The following is a 16,456-nucleotide window of genomic DNA, read 5'->3' as shown; positions in this document are numbered from 1 at the left end:
TAAAACCTAAAGCAACAACTGGATGGGAACAGATCATAACCTGCAAGTACCCCCTCCAACTCATATGCCGTCTGACTAAAGGATCACTGGTTCAAAATCCCTACATAACAGCACCAAGTGCCTACATCAGTTCACCACTGAATAATGTTGACACTCTCATTCGATAAATAGAAAATTGCACATGAGCCAGATTGGAGCTCATCCTATAACATTTTAATAAAACAATTTTAGTGTACTCAAGTCAAAAAAACATTTGTTTGATAATCAGAATCATGTCAAGTTTGAAGTCAAATCCTATCACAGGCCCAAACTCAGTTCAAGGTCAAACAACAAAGGCAACTGAATCAATGTCAAAGACCAGCACGGAAATCACAATGAATGGTGTGGATTGTTAAAAGCGGGCAGCAAAACACAAAATGTTTAAAATCAGTTTTATTAGTGAAGAAAAGTCCAAGTAGTGGATAAAAATGGAAATTACATTTCTTATTTACAATAGCACATGGTGCTGACAAGCATCAAGACATCAGACTATACAAGAACACATCACTTTCAGAGAAAGTTATTTCGGAGAGATTAAATGCTTTGAAAAGTTGAGTATCACATCAGATTTTAGCTGTGGAATGGTGCTGATCTTCATTTGCTTGCTGCTGGCATATTTGTTCTTAACAGTCTGGAAAGAGAAGAAATCCTGTTACAAAAGCTACAATGGTTTGGTTTCAATATCAGGGTTGCTTAGAGGAAATTTAAATATAGTTAGCAAGCACATGTTTGTTATGACCAATTCCCAACATGGCATCACTTTTGATAAAAGCAAAAAACTGCAGATGCTGGAAATCCAAAACAAAAATACCTGGAAAAACTCAGATAAAAGCAAAAAACTGGCCCTCTATCCAGCTCTACCTGTCACCCCCCCCCCCCCCCCCCCCCCCACCCACACCACCACCACCACCCCATTTAAACCAGCTTATATTTCACCTCTTTTCTATTTTTCCTTAGTTCTGTTGAAGAGTCATATGGACTCAAAATGTTAACTGTGTTCCTCTCTGTAGATGCTGTCAGACCTGCTGAGTTTTTCCAGGTATTTTTATTTTTGTATGGCATTACTTTTGACTGGTAGTGTTACTAGGTTGCTCAGAAACAAACTAGAGCACTTCAGAATTCCAGAAACTCCAGATGGACAATGATTCTAGCAAGGCTTTTGATGCACATGGAGCTTAAGGCTTGGCAAAAATGCCCCACATGGCAGACTGGTTTGGATCCCTTTTCTGACCATGGGTAATTGGTTCAATACTAAACCTATTACTTTGTGTTACTCTTAAGCATGTAATACATGGTATACAAGTTTGCAAGTTGAATGCGAGAGAGAAAGCTCCAGACTGCAGGAAGATAACAGTTAACTGACGAATGGAATTCAATCTTGAGAAAGTGTATTTGAGAGGAAAACAAGACAAGGAATATACTGTGGGATACTGAGAAGTGCAGAGGAAGAGGGATATTGGAGTGCATGCCTGAGGGGAAGAAAGTGCTTAAAGCTTATTTTATTAGTAAAGGGATAGAAGAGCAGGGAGTTTTATGCTAGAACTGTATAAACACTAGTTAGGCCACAGCTAGAGTATGGCACAGTTCTGATGAGGTTACTGATGTATTTGATTAATGTCAGATACATGAGAATTAAGTTTAATAGTCAATGCTAAATCAGGACACGATAGAAAAGTAAAAGATGCCATACATAATATTAATGAGTATTACATCTAGTTCTGGGCACCACACTTCAGGATGTGAAGGCATTGGAAGGTGCAGGAAAGGTGGTGGTTTCAGGGGTGAGGAACCTCAGCTACACTGATGTTATTCCAGGCAGACCACCCAACATCAACTTAGGCACCAGAACTAACAGTAAACTCAGCCCTGTTGATCCTGCAGAGTCCTCCTTACGAACAAGGCTTGTACCAAAATTGGGAGAGCTGTCTCAGACTAGTCAAGCATCAGCCTGGCAGTCACTCATGGAATCATACCTTACAGATAATGTCCCTGACACCACCATCCCTGATCATGTCCTGTCCCACCAGGACAGACCCAGCAGAGGTGTTGGCACAGTGGTATACAGTCAGTAGGGAGTTGCCCTGGGAGTCCTCTGGAGAGTCCAGACATTAATTCTGGTCCAGAATTAATGTCTGGACCCCACAAAATCTGATTGCATCAGGTCAAACATGGGCAAGGAAACTTCCTGATTATCACATATTGCAACCCCTGCCTCCCTCAGCTGATGAATCAGTGCTCCTCCATGTTGAACACCACTTGGATGAAATACCAGGAGTGACAAGGGTGCAGAAGTACTTTGGGTGGGGGGGGGGGGGGGGGGGGGGCTTTAATGTCCCTGAGTGGCTCAGTAGCACTACTGCAGACCAGGCCCCTAAAGGGCATAGCTGCTAGACTGGGTCTGCAGCAGGTGGTGAGGGAACCAGGGGGAAAACCCATATTTGGACTTCATCTTCAGCCTGCTAGCCACAGATGCATCTGTCTGAGTGCCAGTAGGAGTGACTACAAATAGTCCTTGTGGAGACAAAGTCCCATCTTCACATTGAGGATACCCTCCATCTCTCATGTTGTGGCACTACCAGCACCAAGTGGATTAATTTTGAAGAGATTTGGCAATTCAAAACTGGGCAACCATGAGGTGCTGTGGGCTATCAGCAACAGCATAATTGTACTCCCATAAACTGTAATATTATGACCTGGCATATCCCCCATTCATTACCACCAAGCCTGATTCAATGCATATTGCAGGAGACCGTGCCAAGAGCAGCACCAGGCATATCTAAAAATGTGGTGTCAACCTGGTGAAGCTACAACACAGGACTACTTGTGTGCCAAACAGCATAAACAGTTAGTGATAGACAGAGCTAAGCAATTCCACAACCAACAGATCAGATCCAAGCTCTGCAGTCCTGCCACATCCAGTCATGAATGGCAGTGGACAATTAAACATCTCACTGGAGGCAGCAGCTCCACAAATGTCTCCAATCCTCAGTAATGGAGTCCAGCATAGTGCAAAACACAAAGCTGAAGCATTTGCAACAACCTTCAGCCAGAAGTGAGAGTGATGATCTATCTTGGCCTCCTCTGGAGGTCCCCAGCATCAGGTGCCAGTCTTCAGCCAGTTCAATGCAGTGATAGCAAGGAGCACTTGAATACTACTCTGGGCCCTGAATCTTCCAGCAATAGCACTTGTGCTCCAGAACTTGCCATGCCCCTAGCCAAGTTATTCCAGCACAGCTACAATACTGGCATCTACCCAACAATATGGAAAACTGCCCATGACCTTTACACAAGCAGGACAAATCCAACCCAGCCAATTACCACCCCAGCCTACTCCTGCTCAGTAAAGTGGTGGAAGGGGTCATCAGTGTTATCAAGCAGCACTTGCTTGGCAGTAACAGACCCTGCTGGAACCCAAACTGAGCACTCAGCTTCTGACCTCATTACAGCCTTGGTCAAAATATGGACTAGAGCTGATATGGACTAGAGCTGAACTTGGTGAGGAGAGAGTGACTGCCCTTGACATTGAGGCTTCATTTGACCAAGTGTCAAGGAGCTGTAGCAAAACTAGACTCAGGGGATCAACTGGGAATCAGGGGAAAACTCTCCACTGGTTGGAGTCATACCTAGCACAAAGGGAAATGGTTGTGCTGTTGGAGGTCAATCATCTCAGTTGCAGGACATCACTGCAGGAGTTCCTCAGCATAATGTCCTAGGCCTAATCATTTTCAGCTGCTTCAATGACCTTCCTTCCATCTAAGGTCAGAAGTGAGGATGTCCAGTACCATTCACAACTCCTCAGATACTGAAGCAGTCCATGTCCAAATGCAGCAAGACATGGACAATATCTAGGCTTGGGCTGACAAGTGGCAAGTATTTGTGCCAGGCAATGACCATGTCCAACAAGGGAGAATCTAACCATCACCCCTGGACATTGTGGCAATACTATTGCTGAATCCCTCAATATCAACATCCTGCAGTGGGAGTTACCCCATCAACATCCTGGGGGCTACCATTGACCAGGATTGGACAAGCCATATAAATACTGTGGCTACAAGAGATGGTCAGAGGCTAGGAATTCTGCAGCAATTAACTCACCTCCTGACTCCAAAGCCTGCCCACCATCTACAAGGCACAAGTCAGCAGTATGATGGAATACTCCCCACTTGCCTGGGATGAGTGCAGCTCCAACACCACTCAAGAAGCTTGACACCATCCAGGAAAAAGTAGCCTGGCAGGACCTTCCAAACCCACAACTACCACCATCTAGAAGGACAAGGGCAGCAGATGCATGGGAACATCACCTGGGAGTTCCCCTCCAAGCTACTCACCCATCCTAACTTGGAACTATCACTGTCAAAATCCTGGAACTCCCTCACCAGCAGCACTGTGGGTGTATTTTCAGCACATGGACTGAAGCAGCTCAAGGTGGCAGCTCAGCATCACCTCAAGAGCAATAAATGCTGGCCTAGCCAGTGACACCCACAACCTATGAATGAATAAAGATTGGAGAAGTTGGGATTGCTCTCATCTTTTGATAAGAGATTTGAATAGAGGTATTTAAAACCATGAGGGGTCTGGTCATGAGGGAGAAACTGGTCCTATTGGTGGAAGGAACACAAAACAAGAGGGCACAGATTTAAGGTAGTTATTGAAAAGCAGCAATTGCATCTCAAGGGGGAACTTTCATGCAGTGAGTGGTTAGAATACACAGCCTGTTTGGTGGAGGCAGGTTCATTGAGGCATTCAAAATGAGGGTTATTCTGAAAGGAACATCCAGGAAAGATGGAGTAGCACGTGAATTGCTCTTGAGTGTAAAGAGACATGGGCTGAATTGCCTCCTTCTGTGCTATAACTATTAGGATTCCAGCCAAATTGGACTTTGAATGCTCCCTTTTCCCCCTTAAAGAAAACCATGTTTGGATTCTACTTGAGAAAAGAGTCTGTCATTTCACAGTAAGAGAGCCCATGTTCATGGACAAGACTAAACTTACCACATGCTTAGTGAGACCTTGATTGACCTTCACAACATTCTTGGCAATGTGTTCCATCACTGGAATGAGATCATCTTCTTTATAGGTCATGTAATGCTGCAGAAGAGATGTCTGAAAGAATTTTGTTGAAATAGTTAGTGTATTAGTGCTTCATGGAAACCTGTCAGCTAAGTGGCTGATGTTTTAACTGAAGTCAACACTCACCCATTCACCATTATTCAAGACTTTCTGAGCAAGACAAAAAGCAGCAGCAGCAATTTGGGATGGAAGATAATGCATCATCTCGTAGTCAACTATAGTCAGTTCCATCAAATATTTAGCCAGAGTATGGTGTTCAGAGCTTACCTAGGAGTTACAGCAAGTGCATTAATAGTCACCTATTAAGTCACCTTGTTGAAAGATTTTTGACACAAATTTAGTGTGGTCAGATTTCACTTCAAGCTGATTCTTAAATTGCTAAACAGGGATTTTCAATTTACAAAACAGAGACCAAGTGCTCAGCCATTTGTTCATAAAATTAAAACTAGTCTGACTTAGTTACAATTCAAGCTGACATTAAAATTGTATACTTGCTTGGCAAAATGAGCCAGAAGCATGAGGGGTTCAAATAATCAACCTACAAGACACTGCAATAGTGCAAGATTAATCTAGCACCTTCAGTTAGCTTGAATCTTTGAAGTAATGATAGCCAATTAAGCACTTTGAAGCCACTGTAGTATTGTAGGAAATGTAGCAGCCAGTTTGAGAACAGCAAGATCCCAGTGGGGTGACAAAGACCAGTAATTTCGGTTGAGGGGTAAATATTGTCTAGGCTGGGACACCACCTACTCTTGAGTTGTAGCACTAAGGCCTCAGGATTGAGATTTGAGCCCACAGCCAAATTTGGGCAGAGCCACACTAGAGGTGCCATCTTCCAGGTGACATTAGAGGCTGTCCACAATCAGATGGACATTTCATGACAAAAGATGATTTCCCCTGGTGTGATAGCCAACATAATGCAAAAAAATGGTGGGGGCAAAACCAACCTATTAGTTGTAATGTACTTAAGTAGAAGGACATGAGGAGCTATACAAAAATGAAAGTTGTTTTGTACAACTTCAAATTGCATTTCAGTTCTTCAAGAATCTTGACTGAACACAAATAAGCTTGACTTACTTCTGCAACTTTTGAAGACCTCCTCAGAAAGTGCAGAGGAAGAGGCCTGCCTAGAGAAAAGTTAAGCTTCTGAAGAATCTTCCTCTCCATCTCACGTATTGCAGCTGTAGTGTAAGTGTTGTCAGTAACATAGACAAAGTCTCCAATTTCTGGAGGATACATTTCTTCATATTTAGATGCCACGAGCATTGCTGTCACACCAACAAGTTGTAGATTGCTCTTGGTCACTGGATTATCCTGAAAAATGGAATGCTGCATGGTCACTGAATTATCCTCAAAACAAATAAACCAGTTAAGGAATGCTACATCAGAGTATATATGCAATCTGCTGCCTGTATTCCAAGGAGAACATCTTGTTCACTCATCACCTGAGAGTTTGCTGACCTACATTAAACTCGTGGCCTCACCCTCAATCTCTATACTTGATTCTGGGATCTGATTAGTAATATATTCAATTTCCATTAGTCACTAAGTAGTCTCCCAAGCTGCCTAGGCCCCATGCACTTCAATTCCATCCACTTTCCTTAAAAACACTGCTTTCCCAATCCATAATGTCCTAGGGCTCAGAGCCCATTTAATACAGTAATACACTAACATTATGTGCCTTGGGGTATCAATTTGGTACATAAAAATCTTGCAAGTTAAGGTTGTTCTATTGCCAGAATTCAGATTATTAAAAAAATTGAGGTTTTGTAATAATCTAATTCTAGGAGTATTGGCAAGATAATTGGTCACTTTTTCCCCACCCCCAAAAGATCCATAGTTATACCTTAATTATAGGACCCCCTCATCTGAACTGAAAATCTTCTTTCACATGTGCTTTCAATCTTTGAAAAGTCTGACACTGGGGAAAGTGCCAGGTGCCAGATAAATAGTTTTATTTAAGTGGTTGGCTCCTCCCATCCCCAACTTCATTTTTTAATTGCAGCCCTGAATGTCCCAGAAATCCTGCCTTGGAAGGAAAATTGCTTCCTCAATGCCACATTGGAAACAATCACATTAGCCCCCAAATGCAGCCTCATTTTCCACAGTCCCAAAATTAAGCTTCTAAACTGAAGAGCCAGATCTTTGTACAAAGACCATCTTTACTATGTTGTAAGAAATTTCATCTCTATTCAACTAGAGAACCAAGTGCACCTGCTGTTTTCATGGAAAATGTTGCCTTGTCTGCTTTGTTTGGTCAGCTTTTGGTGCATGAACTAGCTTCCCTTCACTAGCACCAGGTTAACTGTAGATTTCACTGACTCACCTGTCCTATTTACAGAAATGAAAGCACTATCCTGACTGATTCATCATTAGCTTAATAATGAAAGCTACTGCTCTTACCTGAAGGAATCGATCAATGATTGACACAGTCATGTACAATGTTTCTTGGAGAAGCTGAAATTTTCTCTGAACCTGTACAAGCCAGTCTATTAGGATAGCACGCATATTCCCAGTTATCTCCCTTCCTTCCAAGTACTTTGGCCTCACTGACTGTTCCACCTTTCAGAAGAGGGATTTTGGTTAGGTTTTGCTCAAAAAAAAATACAAAATTTTATTCTTGTGGCATTAATCAACATCCATCAAAGAGATCAGTACAAGGAAGAGGGAAAGCTTAAATCTTATTGCAAATCAAACCTTCCTCTGCTAGCCTCCCAAAGCATTCCTCACTGGGGTACAGTTCCACATGAGGCCCTAGCGACATGCCAAATGGCCATCATTTAGGTGACTGGAAATGAGGAGCCACCTAGCACACCCTAACTGCACCCCCTCCTCCCCAGCACTTTTCAAAAAGTCAGTCTCCCCATAAACCTTGGGTGAAAAACCCAGTTGTACCACAGCTCCAAAGAGAAATGAACAGAAGATCTTTGTCTATGCACACTAGCTCCCCTCAACTCTAGCATGAGTCAATACACAGAAATATGGAGACCTTTAGCAACCCAAGGTGGTGAACTAATGGCATACAGTACTGCTCTTAGCAGCATTATAGGAAAACAAGGTGTTTCACATGATCAAACTTTAATTAGGACAGGTGGCCAAAGAAACTTTGATAATAAGCTGGGTTTAAGGAAACCGTAAAGAATTCCAGAGCTTGGACAGCCAAAGACACAGCTACTAATAGTGATTAAAATCAGGAACATTCAGGGGACCTGAAGTGTTGGGATCTTGAGGGCTGAGATTTCAGAAACAGGAGGTTGGGGGGCGAGGCCATGGAGAGTTTTAAAACAAGGATAACAATTTTTAAAAACGGATTGCCAGACCAAGAGCTCGTATAGACCAGTGAGGCGATAGGGCTCAGTGCAAGTTCAGATACAAGTCAGTGTTTTGAATGAGGACAAGGTTATGGAGGGTAAAAGAGATAGAATAACCAGATAATTGAACTAAAACAAAGCCTGACCTCTAGTTGTCTCAAGTATTTGTAGATATCTTTAACATATTCACTGCATAGCATGGGGTTGTCACCATCATCTGCATCAACATCTTTAACAGGAAGCAGCACATCAGAGAAGGCTTGGCACAAGTCTTCAGCTATACAGCCTGATGTTTCCATCAGGGATGGTGATGCTGGTACCTGTAACTGAAGAGTAACAAACTAAACACAGGTAACCTTTCCAAAACAACAGAATTATAGCAAAGGCTGCCATTCACTCCATTACAATTAGAGCAATCTGCAATTAGCAAAGATACCAGATTTTATACCCATAAAGATTTAAATATCACTAGCAATAAACCAATAAGAATGAGAGGCAATGTTATTGAAATAAAACTCTTAGGGTGCTTGACAGGGTAGATGCTGAGAGGTTGTTTCCCCTTGTGGGAGAGTCTAGGACCAGAGGGCATAATCTCAGAGTAAGGGGGCACCCATTTAAAACAGATGAAGAAAAATTTCTTCTCAGGGTAGTGAATCTGAAATTCTTTACTGCAGAGGCTGGGTCGTTAAGTATATGCAACTTATACTGAGAGATTTTTAATCAGTAAGGGAATCAAGGGTTATAGGGAAGAGGCAGGAAAGGGGAATTGAGGATTATCAGATCACGGTTGATCTGATTGAATGGCAGAGCAGACTCAATGGGCCGAATGGCCTACTCTGCTCCTACATCTTATGTTCTTATACAGGTTCCAAGAACCACAATTACTCAATTGGGGTCTTGTATTGCATCACATTGAAAGCAGAAGCAGTCCAGCATCTTTCACTTTAAGGACTCATTTAGCTAGTTGGATTAGTATTAGAGTTTTGCTTAAAATACCAAAGTTGCTTAATTCAGTTTGCTTCAAATACTCAAGACTGTTGTACTTATTGCCTTTAAAAATCAAAAATTAATTGTAGAAATTTAAGATTCTGAAGGGCTCATCAGGGTAGACAGGTTTCTGGCCAGGGAATCTAGAACATGGGGCAGCCTCAGGATAAGGGATTGATCATTTAAGATTGAGGTGGAAAAAATTCTTCAGAAGATTCTTTCATGGGGTATGGCCATTGCTGGCAAGGCCAGCATTTCTTGCTGGTCACAAATTGCCCTTGAACAGAGTAGCTTGCTAGGCTATTTCAGAGGGCATTTAAGAGTCAACCACATTGCTGTGCATCTGGAGTCACATGTAGGTCAGACCAGGTAAGGATGGCAGATCTTCTTCCCTAAAGGACATTAATGAACCAGATGGGTTTTTACAACAATTGATAATAGTTTCATAGTCACCATTACTGACACAAGCTTTCAATTATTTTAAAATTGGATTTAAATTCCACCAGCTGCCTTGGTGATATTTGTACCAGTGTCCCCAGAGCATTTGCTTGGGCCTCTGGGTTGTGAATCTGGAATTCTGCACCCAAGAAGATTATGGATGCTCAATTTATTATATTCAAGCCTGCAGAATAGACATTTTCGTCTCAGGTAATCAAGGGTTATGGGGAGCAGGCATGAAAGTGAAGTTGAGTGGCAGAGCAGGCTTGATAGACCATATAGTCTCCTCCTATCTCAGCCTTAGCAAACAACTAGAAAACTGTCAAGTTGTATAAAGCTATGCCAGCTGAGCAAGATTGTTTACATGTAAAGCTCAGGCTGAACAGCATTTCATACTTGTTTTCCAGAAGAGACATTTACACAATATTATGTTACCATCAAAACCAATTGCGAAGTGTCACATTTTAAAGTCATCAAATGCAAGACTTTAAATAGTAACAAATCAATGGCAGATAGTAGTTTTGTTGGAGGGAAGCAGCAAGTAGCTATTCAACCTGCTAATTACTCTGGGAAGTGACTTATCCCAATCTTGGGAAGGGCCTTTGATTTGTCCTCTGGTCCTGTTAGAACATAAGCTTGAAGGACAGGCCAGGATAAAGCTATTTAGCAGTAGAGGTTTACCCTCAGGTTCACTCATTAGAGAAAATGCTAGTAAGGATGTAGCCTTATCTACTGTATAAATATGCCTCATGCTATAATGTTTTTGCCTAATCACCCATTTTACATCTAGAATCAAGTTTATAGGCCACAGTAATATTTTACCTTTGGTATATCTTCATATTTTTCTGTTTGAGAAACAACTGGTTTGTTGAGCTTCTTCACTGGTTCCACCTTTGGGGCCACTGTACTTTTCCCCTGCAAAGTTGTAAATTTAGGCATAACTTCATGATCAGATCCTCTTTCTTCTCACCCCCTATTAGGAGGGAATTTAGTTTTTTGAAAAATGTTTTATGTAGTAGCTATCAATTTTTCTAGAGTATGAAATTAAAATTGCCTTAATTTTTTTTATTTAAAAACAACAAGTTCTGGAAATACTCTAGGTCTGGCGGCATCTGTGGAGAGAGAAATAGTTTAACATTTGAATCTTCAGAATTGGAGGGTTAAAAACGTGATGGGTATGTGCTGTTGAACGGGGGAGGAAGAACTAAAGGAAAGGCCTAGAATTGGGTAGAGGGCAGGAGCGATTAAAGAACAAAGATGTCATGGAACAAAAGGCAAAGAGTGGTAATGTTGTAGTAAAGAAATAAAGCATTTGTCCAGAGTGAGTGTTAATGGCAGCATAGTGAACTGCTCTGTCCAAAAGTGGGAACATGAAAAACCCCAGCACATGGCAGAAAACTAAATGGAGGGCAGAATTAATGGTCTGATATTGAATGCAATGTTGATTCCTGAAGGCAGTAAAGTGCCTAATCAAGGGGTGATGTTCCTTGAGCTTCACTGGTATACTGCAGCAGGCAAAGGACAGAAAGAAGCAAAGCACAAGGTGGCAAATTAAAATGGCAAGCAACCAGAAGCTCGAGGTCATGCTTGCAGACTGAACCAAGGTGCTGTGCAAAGTAGTCACCCAATGTGCTTGGGTCTCCCAATGTAGGGGAGACCACATTGAGTGGTGCATACAGTATACCAAATTGAAAGTACAAGTAAAATCACCTGAAAGGAATGTTTGGGGTTTTGGACAGTGGGGAGAGTTGGTACAAAGGTCGGTGTTACACATCCTGTAATTGCATTGCAAGGGGGCTTGGGGTTGGAGGTGATAGAGATGATGACCAGGGTGTCATGGAGGAATTGGTTCCCGCAAGGGCAGGGGAAAGAGGGTGGCAGCATTGTGCCGAGTGGTGAAAAGTGGCAGAGGATGATCCTTTGAATGTGGAAGCTAGTGGGGTGGGAAGTGAGGACAATGGAGTTCTGGGAGGGGTAGAAGGAAAAAGCTTAGACAAATTAGTTGCTAGTAAACTGACAAGATTACATGTTAATATTGGGACACTAGAGCTTTTAAACAAGATGTAAGCAAATCAAACCAAGTTAGGAGGAGTTTTCTAGCTTGGTAAAGGACAGGTTATCAAACAATGCACAGCATACCTTTTTCAAAGGGACTTTAATTCCTTGCGCCTTGTTTCCTATGTCCACCAAAGCAGTTCTAGGTCTCAACCCAAGTTTTGTTGTTCCAGCTTTTGCCGGAAGGACTTTTGGTTCGACATTGTCTTTACCAACACGGGTAACCTGTAAATTAAAATATACAGTAGTTATGCTATCAAAACAGATAAAGAACCATACTAACAAATGGCACTAGAGGCTACTCAGCCCATCACAGGCATGCTAGCTCTCTACAAGAGCAACTCAGCTGGTCCTACTCTAGTTCTTCAATCCATCCACTGTATTACAAGCTTTTGTGGCTAACTTCTTAGCTATTGGATTGCAACTTGCACATACCCACTTCCAACTTATGTAATAGCACTGTTCAGTCATAGAACTGAATCCAAACACTTTCCACTGCCATCAAGGGAATTCAAAGCTTTAGATGTAATGAGAGTTGAGCATTGTTGATGGGGATGGGAGACAAAAAGAACCAGTTTGATTACAGATTTGTAGCACTGGATATTCAAACAGAAGGATTGAAATATGTAAAAGAGCATTCCAGAGAATGGTTCCATGCAACATCCACAAGGATGAAGAACATTAACCAGGCTGCCTCCTACTTTCCCAAAGCCAGCATTTGAATTGGCCTGTCTGGCTGCCACACTAATCCCAGTGAAAGTTGAGGGGGCGGGTGCAGGGAAGAAATAAATAATTTTCTGCAGCAAGAAATGGTCCCTCAAGACTGATGTATCTTAGCTACAGAAAGATGGAGATCTAGCAGGTTTAGAGGAATTGGTTGCACAATGTCATGTAAACACCAGGCCGATTGTCTGAAGTACTGACTCACCGCAGCTCCTTCTGCAAAGTAGTAAACTCACAAGGAGGCAGTAATTTTCTAATGACAGGTATATTAAAAAAAGCTTTGATTCCAAGTTTATGCTTTGATTGCTGAGGGAAAACAGTCTGCATCTCAAGATCCAATAGTGTGTTGTATCCAGATGATACAAATTGAATAGAAGTAGATTTTCCCCAAAAGTGTTTCTAGACAGGAGATGACAAAAACTGCCAAAACCCAAAGATTACCATTTAATTCTGAGAAAACATTACACATAGAAACATAGAAAATAGGAGCAGGAGTAGGCCATTCAGCCCTTTGAGCCTGCTCCACCATTCATCACGATCATGGCTGATCATACAACTCAGTAGCCTGCTCCTGCTTTCTCCCCATATTCTTTGATCCCTTTTGTCCCAAGAGCTATATCTAACTCCTTATTGATCTCTGCATCCTCTTCACAGCTCACCCTCCCACCCAGCTTTGTCTCATCTGCAAATTTGGAGATATTACATTTAGCTCCCTCATCTAAATCATTAATGTTGTGATTAGCTGGGGTCCCATCACCAATCCCTGCAGTACCCCACTAGTCACTGCCTGCCATTCAGAAAAAGACCCATTTATTCCTACTGTTTCCTGTCTGCCAACCAGTTTTCTATCCATCTCAATACACTACCCCCAATCCCATGCGCTTTAATTTTACATACCAATATCTTATGTGGGACTTTGTCAAAAGCCTTCTGAAAGTCCAAATAAACCACATCCACTGGCGCCGCCGCCCCATCAACTACTAGTTACATCCTCGAAAAATTCCAGTAGATTTGTCAAGCATGATTTCCCTTTTGTAAATCCATGCTGACTGTCCGATTCTGCTACTGTTTTCCAAGTGCTCAGCTATTAAATCTTTTATAATGGACTCTAGAATTTTCCCCACTGGTGATGTCATGCTGACTGGTCTATAATTCCCTGTTTTCTCTCTACCTCCCTTTTTAAATAGTGGGGTTACATTAGCAACCCTTCAATCTGTAGGAACTGCTCCAGAGTCTATAGAATCTCAGAAGATGACCACCAATGCATCCACTATTTCTAGGGCCACTTCCTTGAGTACTCTGGAATGTAGATTATCAGGCACTGGGGATTTATCGGCCTTCAATCCCATCCACTTCCCCAACACCATTTCCCTGCTAATATTGATTTCTTTCAGTTACTCCCCCTCACTAAACCCTGTGTTCCCCAACATTTCTGGTATGTTATTAGTGTCCTCCTTTGTGAAGGCAGAACCAAAGTATGCATTTAGTTGGTCAGCCATTTTTGTTCCCCATTATAAACTCTCCTGTTTCTGACTGGTAAGGGACCTACATTTGCCTTCAATCTTTCTCTTTACATACCTATAGAAACTTTTACAGTCAGTTTTTATGTTCCCTACAAGCTTACTTTCATACTCCATTTTCCCCTTCTTAATCAACCCCTTGGTCCTCCTTTGTTGAATTCTAAAGTGCTCCCAATCCTCAGGTCTGTTTTTTTAGCCAATTTGTATGCCTCTTCCTTGGATCTAATACTAATTTCCCTTGTAAACCATGGTTTGGCCACCTTTCCTGGTTTACTTTTGCATCAGACAGGACTAAACAATTCATGCATTCACCCATGCACTCTTTGAATGTCTGCCATTGCCTATCTACCATCATCCCTTTAAGTAATGTTTCCCAATCCATCATAGCCAACTCAGATCTCATACCATCAGTTTCCTTTATTAAGATTCAGGACCCTAGTCTCAATCAACTACGTCACTCTCCATCTTGATGAAGAATTCTCATATTATGGTCGCTCATTCCCAAGGGGCCTCGCACAACTAGATTGCCAATTATTCCTCATTACACAATACCCAGTCTAGGATGACCTGTTCTCTAGTTGGTTCCTCAACGTATTTGTCCAGAAAACCATCCCGTATACACTCTAGGAATTCCTCCTCTACAGTATTGTTACTAATTTGATTTGCCCAATCTATATGCAGATTAAAGTCACCCATAATTACTGATGTTCCTTTATTGCATGTGTCTCTAATTTCCTGTTTAATGCCATTCCCAACGTCACCACTACAGCTTGGGGGTCTATATACAACCCCCACTAATGTTTTTTGCCCCATGGTGTTTCTCAGCTCTACCCATACAGATTCCACATCTTCAGAGCTAATATCTTTCCTCACTATTGCGTTCATTTCCTCCTTAACCAGCAATGCAACTCCACCGCCTTTTCCCTTTTGTCTGTCCTTCTTAAATACTGAATACCCCTGGATGTTCAGTTCCTATCCATGGTCACCTTGCAGCCATGTCTCCATAATCCCGACTATATCATACCTGTTTACATCTATTTGCGCGGTTAATTCATCCACTTTATTGCGAATGCAACAATACACGACATAAGTTAAATGGTCACCTATTTTACGACCGGCCAGTTCATTGCAAACCAGGACTGTGTCGAAAACCTTAAAGGAATTCATTGCTCGGCGCAATATTCAACGCAGCGTCCCAGAGCTTTGTAGCATTGCCAAGCATGTGATGTAGTGTTAATTACAGCTAAAAGTTATCTTCCTTCCCCTTCATTCTAATACAAGGACACCCGCCCATCTACAGAAACACGTGCAAAAATTTTTTAAAAAGGGCCAGGCTATGGGTTTGATCACGCATTCAAAAGGCAGGCAAGTTTCTATGAGAGGGGGCGGAGAAAGTCACAGGAAATCCCAATGAGCCCAGTTGCAGAACAGCATTTTCAGCCTTCCCTTACCCCCCACCCCGCCCCCCAAAGGCAGTGAACGCCTATCGCCACTTTCCAGACATATGCCATTTATAAACATCGCCCTCAAAAAAAAGGGGGTGGAAAAACTAAACAAAAACGGGAATTATACACCACCATCAGACCAGAGGTTTAGATGACTAAACATTTACAGAAACCTTTCACTGGAGTTCGGCCCGTTATAACCGTGCAGCCGGTTTGACATGAAGTGGTCCCATTCAAAGCAAGCCTGCACTTTAATGTGGCAGAACTGTGATCGAAATGATAGCTCGACCCAAAGCTGAGCTCCAATAATAAAAAAAAATAACAGGTACGTTATACAGGAGCTTCCAAGTTTAAAAAAAAAAGGAAAATAAAACAGCATTTAGCTTTACGGACAAAGTTAAAACCCAAACAAAAATTTAAAAAAAATTGGTGTCGAGCTAAAGAAATAATTCCTTTAACATCCGATCCCCCCGCAAAAAAAAACTATTCGGTGCACCTCTTTACAGTGGGCGAGATTTGAAAATAAATAACTCGAACCTTGACCAGCCGGAGAGACATGTTGACCGCCTCAGCACTCGCTGCAAAATGAAATTCAGGCTGAGCCTCCGAGTTCACATTTAAAATCCCCGCCGCTCCGCGCTCATTCGCTGCCGTTCCACATTCCGCCTCCTCTGATTGGAGGAGCCCGCGCCTCTAGAATGCGTTGCCCGGGCGATGGGGTTTGTCTGACGTCAGCAATTTGTATCGGTTTGGCCGCCCGCTGCATCATTGGAAACGGGGGTTAACAGCTGGGTAGCACAGGGCGCAGGAGGGGAGCTGCTGCTGGGGCACTCTGGCCGCGATTGGGAATGGCTTGGCAGCCTTTGGTT

The 16,456-nt window shown here is 42.3% G+C and overlaps 1 protein-coding gene across 1 annotated transcript; it reads right to left on the bottom strand.

Annotated features, from left to right (window-relative positions):
- Positions 1–417: 417 nt before the first annotated feature.
- On the bottom strand, positions 418–16,175 carry ccnb1 (cyclin B1). Its single transcript, XM_078563068.1, has 9 exons — positions 16,125–16,175; positions 11,984–12,124; positions 10,667–10,759; positions 8,566–8,745; positions 7,512–7,670; positions 6,186–6,422; positions 5,235–5,375; positions 5,031–5,141; positions 418–670 (listed from the first exon to the last, which is right to left on the bottom strand). Exons 1-9 carry the CDS (start codon positions 16,143–16,145, stop codon positions 560–562), a joined length of 1,194 nt encoding a protein of 397 aa, XP_078419194.1. The 5' UTR covers positions 16,146–16,175; the 3' UTR covers positions 418–559.
- Between the last annotated feature and the right edge of the window lie 281 nt (positions 16,176–16,456).

The sequence above is a fragment of the Cetorhinus maximus genome, chromosome 2 (assembly GCF_964194155.1).
Source record: "Cetorhinus maximus chromosome 2, sCetMax3.hap1.1, whole genome shotgun sequence".
Classification (NCBI taxonomy): domain Eukaryota; kingdom Metazoa; phylum Chordata; class Chondrichthyes; order Lamniformes; family Cetorhinidae; genus Cetorhinus; species Cetorhinus maximus.
The sequence above is the reverse complement of the archived record's forward strand: the minus strand, read 5'-3'. Positions and strand labels throughout refer to the sequence as shown.